The 13,203-nt window shown below is 56.0% G+C and overlaps 1 protein-coding gene across 1 annotated transcript in view; it reads right to left on the minus strand.

Annotated features, from left to right (window-relative positions):
- Positions 1-989: 989 nt before the first annotated feature.
- The window catches only part of LOC119094603 (protein bric-a-brac 2), a 62,983-nt gene continuing 50,769 nt past the window's right edge, over positions 990-13,203 (minus strand). The window contains exon 7 of the mRNA XM_037217670.1: positions 990-6,695. Coding sequence (XP_037073565.1) covers positions 5,805-6,695 — 891 coding nt within the window. The 3' untranslated portion in view covers positions 990-5,804. The remainder of the gene's footprint in view (positions 6,696-13,203) is intronic.

Consider the following 13,203-nt stretch of genomic DNA (forward strand, 5'->3'; position numbering starts at 1 on the left):
ACTCGTCTGCGAAGTCGCCAGTTTAGAATGGCTCATAGACACTTTCCATCCAAACGTTACCTGTTTGTTAGGCACGTCGTCTCGGAGTCATTTTCTGAGTGCAGTGCAGCCGGGATGCAGCACAGGAAACGCGCTTGAACAATACTTTTGGCCACGCCCTCGGCTGATGTACTTCTGGGTAGTGCCATCCGTTATTCTGAATCAAAACTTAATGGGGACTGATCGGCTTCATGCCAATTCCGCATTGTTGTGCATGCATGGAGCGCATGCTGTTAAGATAGCTGCATTGTTCACTAAGCAGACTATTGTCCGTTAAGAATTCCACGGCGACGACATCGACACCGACGGTTTCAGAAACTGCATTCGCGGCGTGTGGCACGTGGAGAAATGTACCGTAAATTCGAGTGATAAGATGGAGCGATTCGGAGATAGGTGAAAACCGTTTGTACCAACGACTCAGCAGCTTCAAATGTATCGCAGCTGTAACGTCAAATGTCATGTAATATGTTGCAATGAATGAGCATTATTGATGTATTTTGCATTGTTCTATTTGCACTGGAAGGGTGGCTGCGACAGACTGTGCAATGTGGTTTGGTTTGATTTTAGTTTTGTCTTTATGTGTATGAGCGCGTTGTGAATGGATACAATAAATGATGGAAAATGGCTATGCGCCGTTATGGGACGACTTGAGCAAAAAAGAGCATGTCGGCCGACGGGATATGTACATTACCGGCCGATGTTGCTACCAGAATGACATTGTGTACGCAAGGTGGCACTTCCCGGGCACAAAAGCAGATATCTAGAATTGGACGACCTATTTCTGCAACTCACTTCCATGAGGTCTTCAAGCATGAGTGATACACTCTCGAGAGGTTGACTGAATCAGATACCATCCTATTCTACCCTTATGACATCCTGTAGCATCCCTTGCTGCCCACCGCCGACAACTCTGTTCTAAGCCCCTGTCTCAGTCAATAGAAAACACGGTATCTCCGAGGGACCTGTTTATTTCAAGCCATTACTCTGCTGCTATTGGGTAACGAAAGCGGATCCACCAGCTGATTAAGAATTGAGTGCCCCGCGCCCCCGCTGCCACCTACCGGCACGATCGCCGCGACATCTACAGCCCGCATTTTAAACAGCGCGTCCGGCGGCAGTCGGCGGGCGCGGCACGTTGGACACACGGATGAAACACTGCGGGGCAAGACAGGGGTAACCGACCAGAAGCGGGCAGAAGCGGGGGTAACAGACCAGACCGGGTGCAGCGAAAAGAGTCAAAACAGGCGTCGGTGGCCTTCTGTTCGCCGTAAACAGCACGAACCACACAAGCGACGGGGCCGGCGGTCATCCTCAACACACGGAACCAAGGCGGGGTTGGCGTCGCCGCCGTCGACGCACGCGGAAATCGATGTCGATTTAACGCCACGCACCAAAATCGTCACCGAAACCGAGACAGGAGCCCACGAACAGTTCCCACATCCGGGCAGTGGTTCGGGGCCTCGCCACCAGGCGGCGGGCTGGGCCAGCGCGCGGACGGTGAAACGGAGGCGGACTTTCGGACGAGGCCTGAGGCTGCACCGCGCTATAGCGAAGCGTCTGGCTTCGGCCAGAGCCGAGAGGCGGGGCCGGGGACGGGAAGGGACCGGGTGGTGAGACCAGCGGTGCTGTCCGGCGCGACGGCCGAACACCTCAGCGCACTAGAACACTATTGTACACCGCAGGCACGCGTGCCACTGCATGGAGTTAATCACTATGGCTTAAACTAGAGGGGAAGCGCCGGCGACCGGTGGCAGACGCGGCGCTGCTGCCCTCTGACGGGCCCAGCGGGAACTGCGTCGGCCTCCGGTCGGCGGGTTTCGATGAATCGGCAAGCACCAAGCTGTTGGCGCCACACGAGAACCGGCCAATCAGGGGCGTCGGCGGTGTCACGTCACGCCACGACGGGCGGGGCCCCGGGGGGCGACGTGCACTCCGGGGGACCAGCTTCGCCTCCTGCGGGCCATCCGTCGTTAGCGTAGTGCATCCGATGATGGCCTTATCCTACCTCCTTTCGCGCCTCTGAACGGCAGTTCCGCGCGGCGGGCGAAACACAACACACCGGCCCCTGGTGGTGCCATTTACAACTACAGCTGCCGCCGCTCACCGCGACGCCGCAGCACCGTCGCCACCTGGCCGATGCAGAAAATATCACAGATATCTCGCCGTCACACAGGACGGCTTCCACGCGCCCCACCCCACCCACCTCGCTGGCACCGCTCCTAGGCTCCGCAGGGGCCCAGACCGTTCGCGAACCTTCCCCGGCAGCCGCCGCCACCATCGTTCCAATGCTATCACAAGTCTTCCCTGATCTGGCAGAGTGCCAATAATCACACCACACCGGGGCCGGCCGGCCGGACGACGCTTGCGTGTCGTCCGATCCGTGCCGCCCCCAGCCCGACCCCGCCGGCGCACCGGGGGGTCGCCTTCGCTGCGCACCGGTGACATCGTGCGACCTTCAAAACCGGGAGCCAGGACGCGCCTTCCAGCGGCAGCGCGATCGCACTTGGGGATGAGTCTCCCGAACGCCAACGCAATTGAAGCATGGAAATCAACGAGAGGATAGTCACGCGACGAAAGAGAGGGAAAAAAAGCCAGAACGCTCGCTGCGTGCCGCGACTGCGAGTCTGGCGTCTACAGACAGGTTGCTGGTGGGAAAAATGGAGACCCTATCCTGTGTGGAGCGGATAAGTCAGTTATCTGACTTGTACTAGCGCAGCCTGCAGCACGTTCGATCGAACACGACGCTCGCTGTGTACGCCACTAAGACCGAGACTCAGACTGAGCTCAGACTCAGACTCAGACCGGACTCAGACCCAGACTCAGGCCGAGCTCAGACTTAGACTCTAACCGAGCTCGGACCGACTTCAGACCCAGATTCAGACCGAGCTCAGGTCGAGGCTTAAACTGAGCTCAGACTCAGACTAAGTTCAGACTCAGACTAGACCGAGTCCAGGCGTTCCGTTAACAGAGGATCAGGGGTCCGTATCTGTACGGCTGGCCGGCGTAACGGTGGAAGGCGGGACGCCTTGGGCCATGCGACGGGATGATGCAGGTTTTGATACCAGGGTGGTAAGTCAGGAGCGAATTTAGACGCTTCAGACTGCGCGTGAATTCTGCAACGTTAAAAACGAGGCTGAAGGAAAACAAGCATGCTGGCCGCGCACTGAACGTCTAAAACGTACGGCAAAGTTTTGAGTGACAGGTGTTGCTAAGCAATGGAAAAGGTCTTTTGAACTGCGTCATGACGCAGTGTTGGAGCCCCGTTTAATCCCATTCAACTGCCCCCCCCCCCCGCCGAAGCGGATTGCGATGCAGTTTAATTTCTAGCATAACGTAGCGCGAAAAAAATTTCCAAATGGGGTATTGGAAATGGCACGCTGCACAAAATGCCTAGGGGTACGTTTAAAAGCGATGGAAAAGGAGCTGTAACGTTTTAAAATCCAGTTCCATGGGTACATGCAACACTTAAAAACCACAAAAAGCTGTTGTCAAGCACCGCGTACTTGACAACTTACAAAGTTCTACTCAGCTGACCGAAGTTAAATTTAAAATTAACATGCATGGGCGCAGTTTCATAAAAATTTCGTGAGGGATCAGACACGGCTGTCCATGACCATAAGTGCTTGCATGAAAACCACTTTTAGCGTGTTTGGAGGGGCTCGGTCGCCCGCTGAAGAGGCTCAACACAATCAGAAGGGGTGTCCCATCCAGGAGTCGCCAGTGCAAAACTAGCATCCCTGGATTTTCTCCCCTGGCGTGTGTGACGCTCTTATTGCTTCACATATTCAGCCCATAATAACTGATTTGGCCTTCCGCCGGACACCGGCCTGCCGTCCTTCCTCTCCCAGGTGAGCAGCTGTTCGGAGAAAGGCCCGCTGCAGCGGCATTGCCGCTCCCAGCCTAAAGGAATGCCGACCCAGTCCTACCCATGCAGTCACATTCCATAAGAAAGTCCGAAACGTCGCAGTACGACCCAGGATCAGCTTTCATGTGAAGGGCTTCCAAGGAAAGATGAAACTGATTCATAGCGCTTCAAATCATGCCCTGCTCCCACGCCGGCGACCGCTGGACTCACACCCAGAGCAACCTGCCGGTCATTTCAAAACTGCAAGTGCCAAATCGCACCCGCAGCTGGCGCTGTGAGCGCCGGATCCCCGCTTTGGAGCGTGTAATTTTGGACAGGGAAGGCGACCGCGCAGAAACACCGACAGAGGGACACCAAGCAGACCGAACCACCTAACGCCGCCTTTGCAGAGTTACGGACAACACAGGCAGAAAAAGAACACTTCACAGCCAACCGCCCTCCGCCCGCCAAACACCAGTCGCAGCAGCTGACAGGTCAAACGCCCACAGTCGCTGCCAGCCCCAGCCCCGGCTTTTGTACAAATAGGTTTTGTGATTGGGGACGGGGGTGTGGGTGGATTTGTACTTAGCAAACTGAAGTTCCTGGGCAAAAGTAAAATATCGGATCATCGGGAAGCAGTAATCTTCCTATTGGCTACGAAATAATGCAAAAGGTTTTCTCAATTATATGGAATGAGCCTGATAAACTGATATATGATGTAACTACTTACGTTGCGAAAGCGAAGCACTCTGTTAACATATGGGTCCTCTGACAAGACAGTGCCAGCCAACATCCGCAAACTAAAATTTCCCCTCAAAGCAATGTACTTTAACAATTTACCAGTGCCTCACCAACCACCACTGACAAAAGAGCCAGCGGCGGGGGTGCGAGCTGCGAGGGGGTGGGGCTGGGGCAGGTCAGCAGACGTCAAGAGCTCTCCATCGACCCCATCTGAGCCCGCGCAACGGCGCCTCACGGCCCACAGTACAGCCACGTCGAGCGACCCTGAGACAGGACAGTGAAACACGCTGGGAAGAACCGCCGCCGGCCGCCGCCAGCCGGGGGTGGCGCCATCTTCGCACCCGCAACACGCGAACGGGGCGAGCGTCATTAGAAAAGGAGCAAAGCATAGGAAGCCTGGACCTCAAGGAAACGTCTGACAGCGTGTGTGATTTTCGATCAAAACAAGCATGGGTGTAACCGCGATAACGGCTGTGGCTCGTGTCCCCCCCCCCCCTTCCCATTTTCTTCTTCGACACGATGGAATTTTTATCCTCCCATCTCTGTTTGTTGGATGAACGCCCTCGACGTTTTCAAACTGCAAATGTCATTTCATGGTCGGGAAGCCCCCTCAGATGCCAGTATGACAACCTAAATCCTAAACTGTTCTCCTCCCCAATCTAACTGACGCGGCTACACCCATGGAGGCAGTTAACACACACGCGCCAAAAACATGCTTGCGAAGATCTTGCAAAGTGGGTCTGCAAGGGAAATACGTAATGCTTCCATAAAATCATGGGACGAGTACCTGGACCTCCAGCGGCTTCTCAGCACGTGATAGTTAATGCTAGCGCCACCACCGACCGGCGGGACGCCTACTGTCAACCTTGCCAACCATCGGTGGACACCACTTACCCCGCCATACCCTGATTCCTTTCCTACGCCAAACACGCGTCATTCTATCACGTTTACGCTATGAAAACAAAACAAGAAAGACTAAAGGCTTGCGCTCTTTTCATCGTGGAAGCAGCTGCACGCGCGTCACCTAGCGGCACCTTCCAAAACTTCAGCTAGGGCCGACAGAGGGCAGTGCCGCACCCTCGCATATCACATTCGTTGGTTGCTCGCCGCGGCGGCGGGGCGCGGGGCGCACGGGCTGCGCACCTCCAGGCACTGGCGCCCCGAGCGCCCCGAGCGCCACCTATTGTCCCGTTGAACTGTCCTCGCTGGCCGGCAGAGCCATCTCCACCAGGCTGGGCGCGCTGGCTCCCAGGAATGGCGTCATCTCGAAGCGCCGCTCCTCCTGCTTGTGGATCTTGGTGTGCGTCTTCAGGATGGACGAGCGCGCGAACGTCTTCTTGCAGATGGGACACTCGAAGGGCCGTTCCCCGGTGTGGATGCGGCTGTGGTCCTTGAGGTGGTGACGGAACTTGAAGGCTTTCGAGCACCACTCGCAGCGGAACGGCCGGTCGCCCTGGTGCGCCGCGGCGTGGTCGCGTAGCAACGCTGGCGACTCGAATACGCGCGTGCACACCTTGCACGTGACGGGCGCGCTGTCGTCGGCCGGCGTCGGCGTCGACGGCGCCGAGCGGTCGCCGGAGGGGCTGGCCGTCGGCGAGCCGACGCCGGCGCCCTCCGTCGCCGACAGGTTGAGCGGGGCGCGGCCGTCGAACTCGCTGGCGGCGGGCAGGTGGCGGCTGCCGAGCAACGGCATCATGCCGAGCATGCCTCGGCCGGGCCCGAGCTCGGGCATGCCCACCAGCGGCGGCAGGAAGCGCAGCTCGGAGCGCAGCCCGCTCGGTAGGTAGGGCAGGCGCAGCGCTGGCTCGCCCGGCCGCTCCACCCAGAGCGCCCTCTCGCGGCCGTCGTGCGGCGGCCAGCTGTGCGAGTGCACGGCCGGCGTCAGCGCCGCCTCCTCGGGCCGGGCGCGCGCCGGCGCGCGCACCACCGTGGCACGCTCGCCGCCGCTCGGCTCCAGCGGCGCCTGGCCGGGCGGCGCGTGCTCCGCGCCGTGATGCGTCTGCAGCTGGTGCTGCGACTGGAAGCTGAGGCCGCACTCGGGACACAGGTAGGTGGTGGCGCCCACTCCGCCCTGCAGCGGAGAGAATGTCTTGTGTCAGAAGGCTGATTAATGTCAGTGGGACACAGACAGGCGGTGCCAAACAACACGTGCTACAACGGAGGAAACACTGGTCTCAGTGGTTTGGCAATCGAATTTGACAACACTCGAAAACCGCATGTGGTGAACCCCGCCACACCATGAAATAATGGATAAAGTGTGCATCGTGCGTGATTAGTTGGAGCTTACTTAATCTTCTTTGAGCTGTTTTACACGGCAACGGAATGGTGATGCAAAGTGTAGTTGTCCCTTCTGCCGCAATAAATGCAATGTGATCCATGACGGCGTTATATGTTGAACCATGAAGAAGCAAACTAAGAACATGAAGATGCCCGTCAGGCAGTACGTGCAGCTTCGGACGTCTTTGGAGGCGTCTTGGACTCCGCGTCTCGGCTCCCTTACTGTCATGACAGTAGAGAGACACTGAAAGCACTAGAGCCAAAGCTCTTAAGTTTCGTAGGAAATGTTATTCTCTCCAAACCAACTGCAAAGCTTCTCACATGAACGATGGCGCGCATGCCGAGGAGGCGAAAATCCGTCCCAGCGCTGGCGTCGTCAGAGGGTCGTGTAAACCTGTCCCAGCGCTGGCATCGGCAGAGGGTCGTGTAAACCTGTCCCAGCGCTGGCATCGGCAGAGGGTCGTGTAAGCGCCTGATGCCAATGTGTTATGACTGTGTAAAATGGACGGACAGGCTCGAAAAGGACTAATGGATAACTTCCAGGAAGCGGTTACGTCCTTGTCCTTGATCTCAGCTGTCTGCCACGCGTAAACGTCAAACTTGATGAGGAGGCACAGTTGGGTATTGTGAGGGCATCGATCAGCGCTGTGCTATAATACGGGAGAACTCGGAAATATTAACTGGAAAACAATGACATCGTTTCAAAATTGGTACTACACGGCATCACAGCCCTGAAACGTCGATACAAATATTTCAGTCTTTGCAAAACTCGAACCCTAAAACGAATTCCAACCCACCCTCCATAGGAACTGAATCGCCCACTGCTGTGAATCTCCAGCTCTAACTTGCATGCACTGTATGCGGTGGCAGAAAAGATCGCTGCAGTAGGCAAAGAACTCAGACACAAAGCGCTCCAACACCAGACAGACCTCCGGCAGTGGCATCCACTGTTCAAGCACGAGCGCGAATCTGACTGTTTACTTATTCTATTCTATTTATGCTTCCCGAATACACTCTCTACTTATATATATATATATATATATATATATATATATATATATATATATATACTTCCCGAATGCTACTCTAGAACACTACTCTTGGCCTATCAGCCAGTACCGTGATGTCACCCAGAACAAGTGATGCGAACACCATTACCTGGGCTATTTTAATTGCGTTGTTTGGTCCGCGATTTATAAGGATTTGATCCACCCCAAAGGCAAAATGGGCTCAAAAGGTGCAAACTGTACACTAGTACAAAACACTCTCTCCTAGTCATAAGCCAGATGTGTCACCTCCAACCAGGAGTTATGACTCAACGACTCACTCAGTGGAAGCCAAGGGCGCAAATGAGGAGGAATGGGAGAGGGAGCAGGGAGTAGGTTCCTTTTCCATTGGCTTCAGCTTCAGCCCTTCCCTTCAACTTTCAGAAGTGAAAGTGTGTAGATTAATTTTTGTTGGAGGGCTTTGGTCCTCCCCCAACTTTGAGAGGAAAGCTAACCAATCACGAGAGAACACCCCTCACACGCGTTTTTGAGCAGGCTAACATATTTTACTGCCCCCCCCCCCCCTTCCCCAACCTATTTCGCGACCTTCCACCCTGGGACGAGGGAGGGGTTGAGAATCCTAAATACGGACAACAAAATACGCCAGCAAGACTTCGCCGTTTTGGTATGCTGAACTTAATCAAAATTCGGGCGGATGAGGAACGGGGATGACTCGTTACCGATCGCGGCCAATCACTACCGATCCTACCGATCCTACCGATCCTACCGGTCCTACCGATCCTACCGATCCTACCGATCCTACCGATCCACCGATCCTACAACGGCTAGTCGCGCCGGGATATGGCAGACAGGCGGGACGTGGAGTGGACGTGTGTCATTGGAGAAACAGAGAGCAGATTGTGCCTGGGCACATGGACGCGTTATTCAGTACGCAGATAACTAATGTTGTCTAGCTATGCTGAGAGTGAGACGGGTGGCAAAGTCCTGTGCTGGGTCGCACGCTCTGGATTGGGCGTCTCGTGCTATCTTCCCATTGCAGCTTCCTGAGGCTAGTCCATGGCGCGTGTAGTCACTCAGACCGCGGGAAGCGGACGGGCATCAGCCATTCATCAGCGACAAAAACGGCCGACGCAACCAGCGCAAACAACCAGCGCAACAACCAGCGCAACAACCATGTGTGTGACGTCCATGTCGAGCCGGCCCTAAACCAGCGCTGTGCTGGGTGGAGTACGGTCTGAGCGACAACCGACAACCGTCAACTCGACCGTGACGTCACCGTCTGCCTTTCGCCGTCTATCGCCGCGAAAGATCGCGATTTCGTCTGTGACGGGCGGCCGCTGTTTTCCGTGCGGCCGCCGGCGCACACTCGCGCCACACCAGCCGACCGTGCACCCGGGCCTCAGTCGGTCAGCCAGACGGGCACAACCGACCGCTCCCCCCCCCCCCGCCCCCGTCACCGGGGCCGGGGTCGGCCAGCCAGACAGGCGCAACCGCCCCCCCCCCCGCCCCCCGTCAACGGGGCCGGAGCCGGTCAGCCAGACGGGCGCAACCGACCGCCCCTCCCCCCCGCCCCCCATCACCAGGACCGGAGCCGGTCAGCCAGACGAGCGCAACCGACCACCCCCCGTCATGAATCGGACCGTCTGACCCGGCCCGGGTGCACGTGTGCCCCGCCCCTGCCGCGCCCCACTTAAGGGGAAGGGCTCTTGCGCGGGTGCATCACAATCAATACCTGCGGACGATAAATCGGTCTGCGCGTGGTTGGGGCCGACGGATAATAGATGGCGCCACGGGTTCGGCGGTAGCTCGGCGGCGCCGGTATGTTTACATCGTCCGATGCCAAGAAGGCGTCAGCTGATCGTCCGAGTTCTAACGAAACCAGGCTAACCGACCGGCCGCTATCAGCTGACCAAATCGTCAGCGGGCTTCGCGGCGCCCTGCGCACAAACACAAATCCGTAGGACTCTCAAACACGCGGCACCACGTAGAAAAAAAACGTAGAACTCGAGGCCAATGTCGCGTTAAAGCCACCCATCACGCCCGACTTCCGCCCGGGCTCCGGAGGAATCAAAAGTTCAAGTTCGCAGGGCTGCATGCGTGATGAGGCTGTGCATCTCTTTGAGGCTTTGGCCAGCGAAGTGCTGCCTCGCCGTGTTTTTTCAACGTGATCGGGCCCTCCAGTACCAGCCCAGATAATCACAGTCCCTAAGAATACTGAAAGCCTCAAAAGTATGTTTCTTATGTGCTCATGACCCAAAGTATCAATGATTGAGCAAAGTTCGCCTACTGACTATGTATGCAGCTGCACTGCTTTTTGTCGCGCGGGAAACCAACAACGAATTTGCTTTATGACCAGCTGTCAAGGTCAATGAAAAGGTTAGCTGACGCACTCGGAGGCAGGCCTCTGGTGGACAGAAACGCGCCTCGCCGCGGGAGCCTCTCGCTGCGATTCTAGGAGGCTGTTCGTCGCCTGCCAGTCCCGAAAAACATGAATTAACCTTGCGTTACGTTGTCTCCCGTCCCATTCATGTCAAGTCACCGAAAGGACCGTGGCCCTGGGCCAACACAGTTGTACGCCACAGGTGGTCATGTCTGGTGAGGCAAGCGCCGCTCTCAGGGGCTGTGAAAGAGGATGAACTTTCGCGCATAGCAGCTGCAGCTCAACAGAAGACATGATTTGTGATTACCATGGATAAAAGAAAAACCGACCGCACATTTTGCACGATCTCAGCCCAGCGCGTTCAGCCTAGGTCCCGCAAATTATGGTTGTTATGCAGACCCTGTTTGGTATTCATTACTGAGTTGTGGCGAGAATCGTAGATAGAGCAAGAACAAGATGCTAATGTGGTTAGCTTCGGTCCAAGGCCGGCGACATTTCAAATTATTGAGGCTGAGCCAAGCCCCAGACGAGTTAGCCTTCCTAAAATGTGTGCTCGTCCAAAGAATTTAGCCCATTTTAGCTTGAAAACGGCCATAACGAATCCATATTTTCGCATCACGTATATAATGCCCTTTGTTCAAGCCGTATTGTAGCCAAGGCCCACTAGTTGCGTCCAAAGAAGATAAGGTTTGTGTGATATTTGATTTTTTCCTCCTTGTGATATTTTATTTTGAACAAAATATATTGGGTAATCTAAACTAACGGCGGGGAGCCCATCTAAACCAACGTCGGGGAGCCCATCTAAACCAACGTCGGGGAGCCCATCTCAACTAACGTCGGGGAGCCCATCTAAACTAACGTCGGGGAGCCCACCTCAACTAACGTCGGGGAGCCCATCTAAACTAACGTCGGGGAGCCCATCTCGACTAACGTCGGGGAGCCCATCTAAACTACCGTCGGGGAGCCCATCTAAACTAAGGTTGAGCACTAACAAAATCGACACACCAGGTCCTCAATGGCCTCCGATGCATCGACAAGAAAAATGCATGAAACCAAGCCACGGCCCTGTGTGCGCCGCAGCCGACGCACTGGACCCCGCGAATGAGGTGCATTTCAGGAAGAAGAGCTGCTGCGGCCGCATTCAAGATGGCCGCCGTTGCCCTGCCTGGGTATTACAGTAGCGGTGCACATTCACACGGCGCCTGCACGGCGCCAAGGCCGCGGCGCCATGGCAACCGCCTGCACGGCGCATGAGACGTGGTGCCGTACAGCGGCTCGGCCCGGCGCCGCCTGCTCGTGCCCGCCCTTGTATTGAGCGAAGGCGCAGTCAGCGTAGCCGAAGGAGGATGAGGTGGGGTGGCGGTAGGAAATGGCCTCTATCCAGTGCTCTGCTCATGCGATACCTAATGGGATTTCTCCATTTCGGGGAGGCGACGTGCCGCGTCATTGATCGACGCACACTGATCGGGCTCTGCGAGGAAACCTCGCTTCTCAACCCCATGCCCCTAGCCGCGCACTCACGACTCCACCCGGTCTGTCTGGGAACTTCCTCCACACAGGCAGCGGCACGGACAATGCACGTAAGTGCTTGTCTCCTTCCAGCCCTCCGGAGCAAGTTCGACCATTCACCAAGCATTCGTCTGGCTGTCGACTCGCCCCAGAGCGCGGGGACGCCTCAGGCAGCGTGTGGGCGTGGGAGGCGGGAGCGCGCAGTGCCAACTCCGAAGTCAATTTCCTCCACGCTTCCAGTCAGTTCCTTCCAATCTAATGCCTTCCATCTTATCGCCTAGGGCTAATGGTAAACACTTTCAAAAAGTCGGGGGTGTCCTACCCCCCCTCCCCCCCGCCCCGTTCCCACGCCCATGGCGGGTGCTGAGCATGGCTTTGCTCGGCTGCGCGCTTCATTGGAAAGCCTTGGCAGCGCGCCAGCCGCACGCCGCCATCGGCGTCTGCCGGCGGGCGCGTCCCCAGCGTGAGCACGTTCGTCAGCCGGCGCCTCCGGCCGCGGCTGGGCGGGCCCAATGTCACCGTGGCGGCGCTCATGGTGCGACCAGTGAATCAAGTCCAGATCGTGGATTTCGAAAGGCTCCCACGTCAAGGTCAGGGTTGATTTTAATGACGATCGATGGGAGAGGCTCTCCTCCCAATTTCGCCAACTTTGGAGGGGAGGCGGCTGGAATTTGGCAGGAATGCCGTCGTTGGGCGCACTTTCATGCATGTTTTACTATTGTCCTTCCTCAGTCTCGCAGCCTAATTTAAGAAACAGCAGGAAAAAATTTCGGCACATCACTTCCGTCGAGGGGTCTCGGGGGTGAAAGGTCAGGGTCAAACTGAAAGCCGGTGAGAAATTGAGAGTCGTGTATCATAAATGAGATTCGACGCCTCTTTTCGAGAATGGGTCGGAACGCGTGCAACAGGTGTAATTGTTGGGAAACTTTTCTTATAAAGCGCTTTATATTGTTACGTCTAGAGAAGTTTTGGTGAGCCCAGTCCCTTCAAGGAACTCGTGCAATGATTGCAGAGGAAGCCAGCATCACGCTAGGTCACCTACGTTTTAACGAGCAGAGATGAATATATATATATATATATATATATATATATATATATATATATATATATATATATATATAATACATTGGAAACATTTGCCAAGCTCGTGGCCTCATCCGCCTGGGCCTACTTTCACTCCCTGGCTTGCATATTGCATGTCCTGGGGCACACGCGTCTACTGGGTGTTCAAAGTCGTCAGCTATTCCGTGTCCGTGTCCGTGTCCGTGTCCGTGTCCGTGTCCGTGTCCGTGTCCGTGTCCGTGTCCGTGTCTGCGTCCGTTTTCGTTTCCTTTTCAGTATCCGTGTCGTCCCTGTCCGTATCTGTGTCCGCGTCCATTCCCGTGTCCGTTTCCGTGTCCGTTTCC

The sequence above is a fragment of the Pollicipes pollicipes genome, unplaced genomic scaffold (assembly GCF_011947565.3).
Source record: "Pollicipes pollicipes isolate AB1234 unplaced genomic scaffold, Ppol_2.1 Scaffold_1600;HRSCAF=1878_pilon_pilon_pilon, whole genome shotgun sequence".
Lineage (NCBI taxonomy): Eukaryota > Metazoa > Arthropoda > Thecostraca > Pollicipedomorpha > Pollicipedidae > Pollicipes > Pollicipes pollicipes.